The sequence below is a fragment of the Trematomus bernacchii genome, unplaced genomic scaffold (genome assembly GCF_902827165.1).
Source record: "Trematomus bernacchii unplaced genomic scaffold, fTreBer1.1, whole genome shotgun sequence".
NCBI lineage: Eukaryota > Metazoa > Chordata > Actinopteri > Perciformes > Nototheniidae > Trematomus > Trematomus bernacchii.
In genome coordinates this window covers 5,915,602-5,917,925 of record NW_022988098.1, presented here as the reverse complement: position 1 = coordinate 5,917,925, position 2,324 = coordinate 5,915,602, and the positions used below count along the sequence as shown (strand labels likewise).

General features: G+C 38.1%; 1 protein-coding gene across 1 annotated transcript; it reads right to left on the bottom strand.

The window, feature by feature from the left end:
• Window positions 1–802: 802 nt before the first annotated feature.
• LOC117475346 (protein stu1-like) lies at window positions 803–1,420 on the bottom strand. The gene has a single exon (XM_034121493.1). It carries the CDS (start codon window positions 1,418–1,420, stop codon window positions 803–805), a length of 618 nt encoding a protein of 205 aa, XP_033977384.1.
• Window positions 1,421–2,324: the final 904 nt, after the last annotated feature.

Genomic DNA, 2,324 nt, shown 5'->3' with positions numbered 1-2,324 from the left:
GTCTCTCTTGTCCTTTGTGGAAGCACACCCTCAACAAACTATGTATAATGCATGCAAACAAAAAATTATCAACTGCAAACCAAGTCAGACAAAATGGAAATCAGTTTAATATAAAGCACACGTTAGCGGACAGATTTCATGTTTATCTTTTCTTTTTTTGTTACAGATGAAGGCTGCCAGGAACCATTAATTCAAACTGCGTACAGAACAGATAAAATCATCATCCGCTGTGATATCATAACAAAAAAAGAAGACTCCAAATTTAAGTTTTTCTGCAAAGTGAACGGTTCAATCTGTGAGGATATTTTACCAACAACATGTTGTCAACCAAACAAGATGTTCATTCTCACTGTGTCCTTCAGTAATGTGTCCCCACAGCACGCTAGAGTCTTTTGGTGTGGAGTGGAAAAAAAGGATAAAGAAATAAGTTACCGAGCTGCTCTCATGAAAATACAACTGGAGGTTAAAGGTGAGAAACTAAATATCTGAGATGAATAATAAAGGTTTCTCTGATATAAGTTGTTGAATACAGTCCATGCTGTCTGTCTGTCTACATCAAAAACGTCACTAGGTCTGCAACTATTTGACAGAAATGTGCTTACTGATGTGAATATCCATAGGGTTCTCCCACAATAATAATAGTCAAACCTAATATATGTTAATTGAAGAAAAAAAATGTATGGCTCCAAATTACAAAGACTATCGTTCATATATGATTACATGATACACTTTTTTTTTAACATTTGAATGATTGTATTTCTCGTTATCCATGCTTTCCAACCTTATAATCTGAGTCTACTTATCAATTTTCAGAAGAATTGATAAACTCTAGTACGTCATCAACATCCCTAACCTCTAACCCTCCAACCACTTTGTCACCTACTGGTTCATCTACTGGTTCATCTAATGGTTCATCTACTGGTTCATCTACTGGTTCATCTACTGCTTCGTCTACTGGTTCATCTACTGATTCATCTACTGATTCACCTACTGGTTCACCTACTGATTCATCTACTGCTTCATCTACTGGTTCATCTACTGATTCAACTACTGGTTCGTCTACTGGTTTGTCTACTGGTTTGTCTACTGGTTCCTCTACTGGTTCCTCTACTGGTTCCTCTACTGGTTCATCTACTGGTTCACCTACTGATTCATCTACTGGTTCACCTACTGATTCATCTACTGGTTCACCTACTGATTCATCTACTGATTCGTCTACTGGTTCGTCTACTGGTTCGTCTACTGGTTCGTCTACTGCTTCGTCTACTGGTTCATCTATTGATTCATCTACTGGTTCACCAACTAATTCATCTACTGATTCACCTACTGCTTCATCTACTGTGTCAACAACCCAGTCCAACTCTGCCCAGAAAGATGGTGAGAAAACTACTTTTTGTTCTATGAAATGTACTGCAGCCATTGCAGGAGGAAGATGATGCTGTTAAATTATGTTATTAGAAATGAAACATTCCCACTAAATGTTATATCACAGACTCGATGGGAGTTAATGTTAGTTAAAATAAGCTACATGTTTTTGCCTCCTGCAGGCGTCTCTTGGATTCCTATAGTCGCCGCTGTGGTCTGTGTGGCTCCGCTGGGGCTTCTGCTATTTTTGGTTTTCAGGCACAAGCGTAAGAGATTTCTGCACGTTACTTCATACGTACTTTTTATTCACTGGAAGTAGGTGGGCTGGCACACAGTTATTAGATTGATCAATTCATCAATACATGTAATAATAAAAGTAATGGGGGTATGGGCTGGGGGGATTTAGAATAAACACATTAGGGGTAAGTTTTAGAAAAATACAGTATTTCTGTAATATATTGAACCAGGGAAATGTGAATAAGTATGGCAAATGCCTGTTTTAACAGCACACAAATACATTCAACCACTTTTATCAATTCCTCTGACAGATTCATGTTGTTCAATAAACAAAAGAAAAGGAGAAGCACATAACGTGGAGGTAAGGGTCCATATGTGTGTAAAATGTGTGTGTGTGTGTGTGTGTGTGTGTGTGTGTGTGTGTGTGTGTGTGTGTGTGTGTGTGTGTGTGTGTGTGTATTAGATTGCTAGATTTAATTGGCCAACAGTTGGGAGTTTCCTTAACAATATTTCCATGATGATGATTTCCAGTTTGTCACCAACAGCCTTTGCCTTCCACAATAAGAGTCTACAACCATGCTAGCAGACACACGTATACTCAACTGTGCCTTGAACTAAATCATTTCCAAATATGTGTCTGAAAAGGGACTTAAAAGGAGTTTTGAAGCTAAGCATCATCATCATCATTCTCATTTATAGGGATAAACAACGATCTGCTCACA

Bases quoted from the DNA above. Each gene is read 5' to 3' on its own strand.
- LOC117475346 (XM_034121493.1), bottom strand. From the start codon at position 1,420: ATGGCTGCAGTACATTTCATAGAACAAAAAGTAGTTTTCTCACCATCT.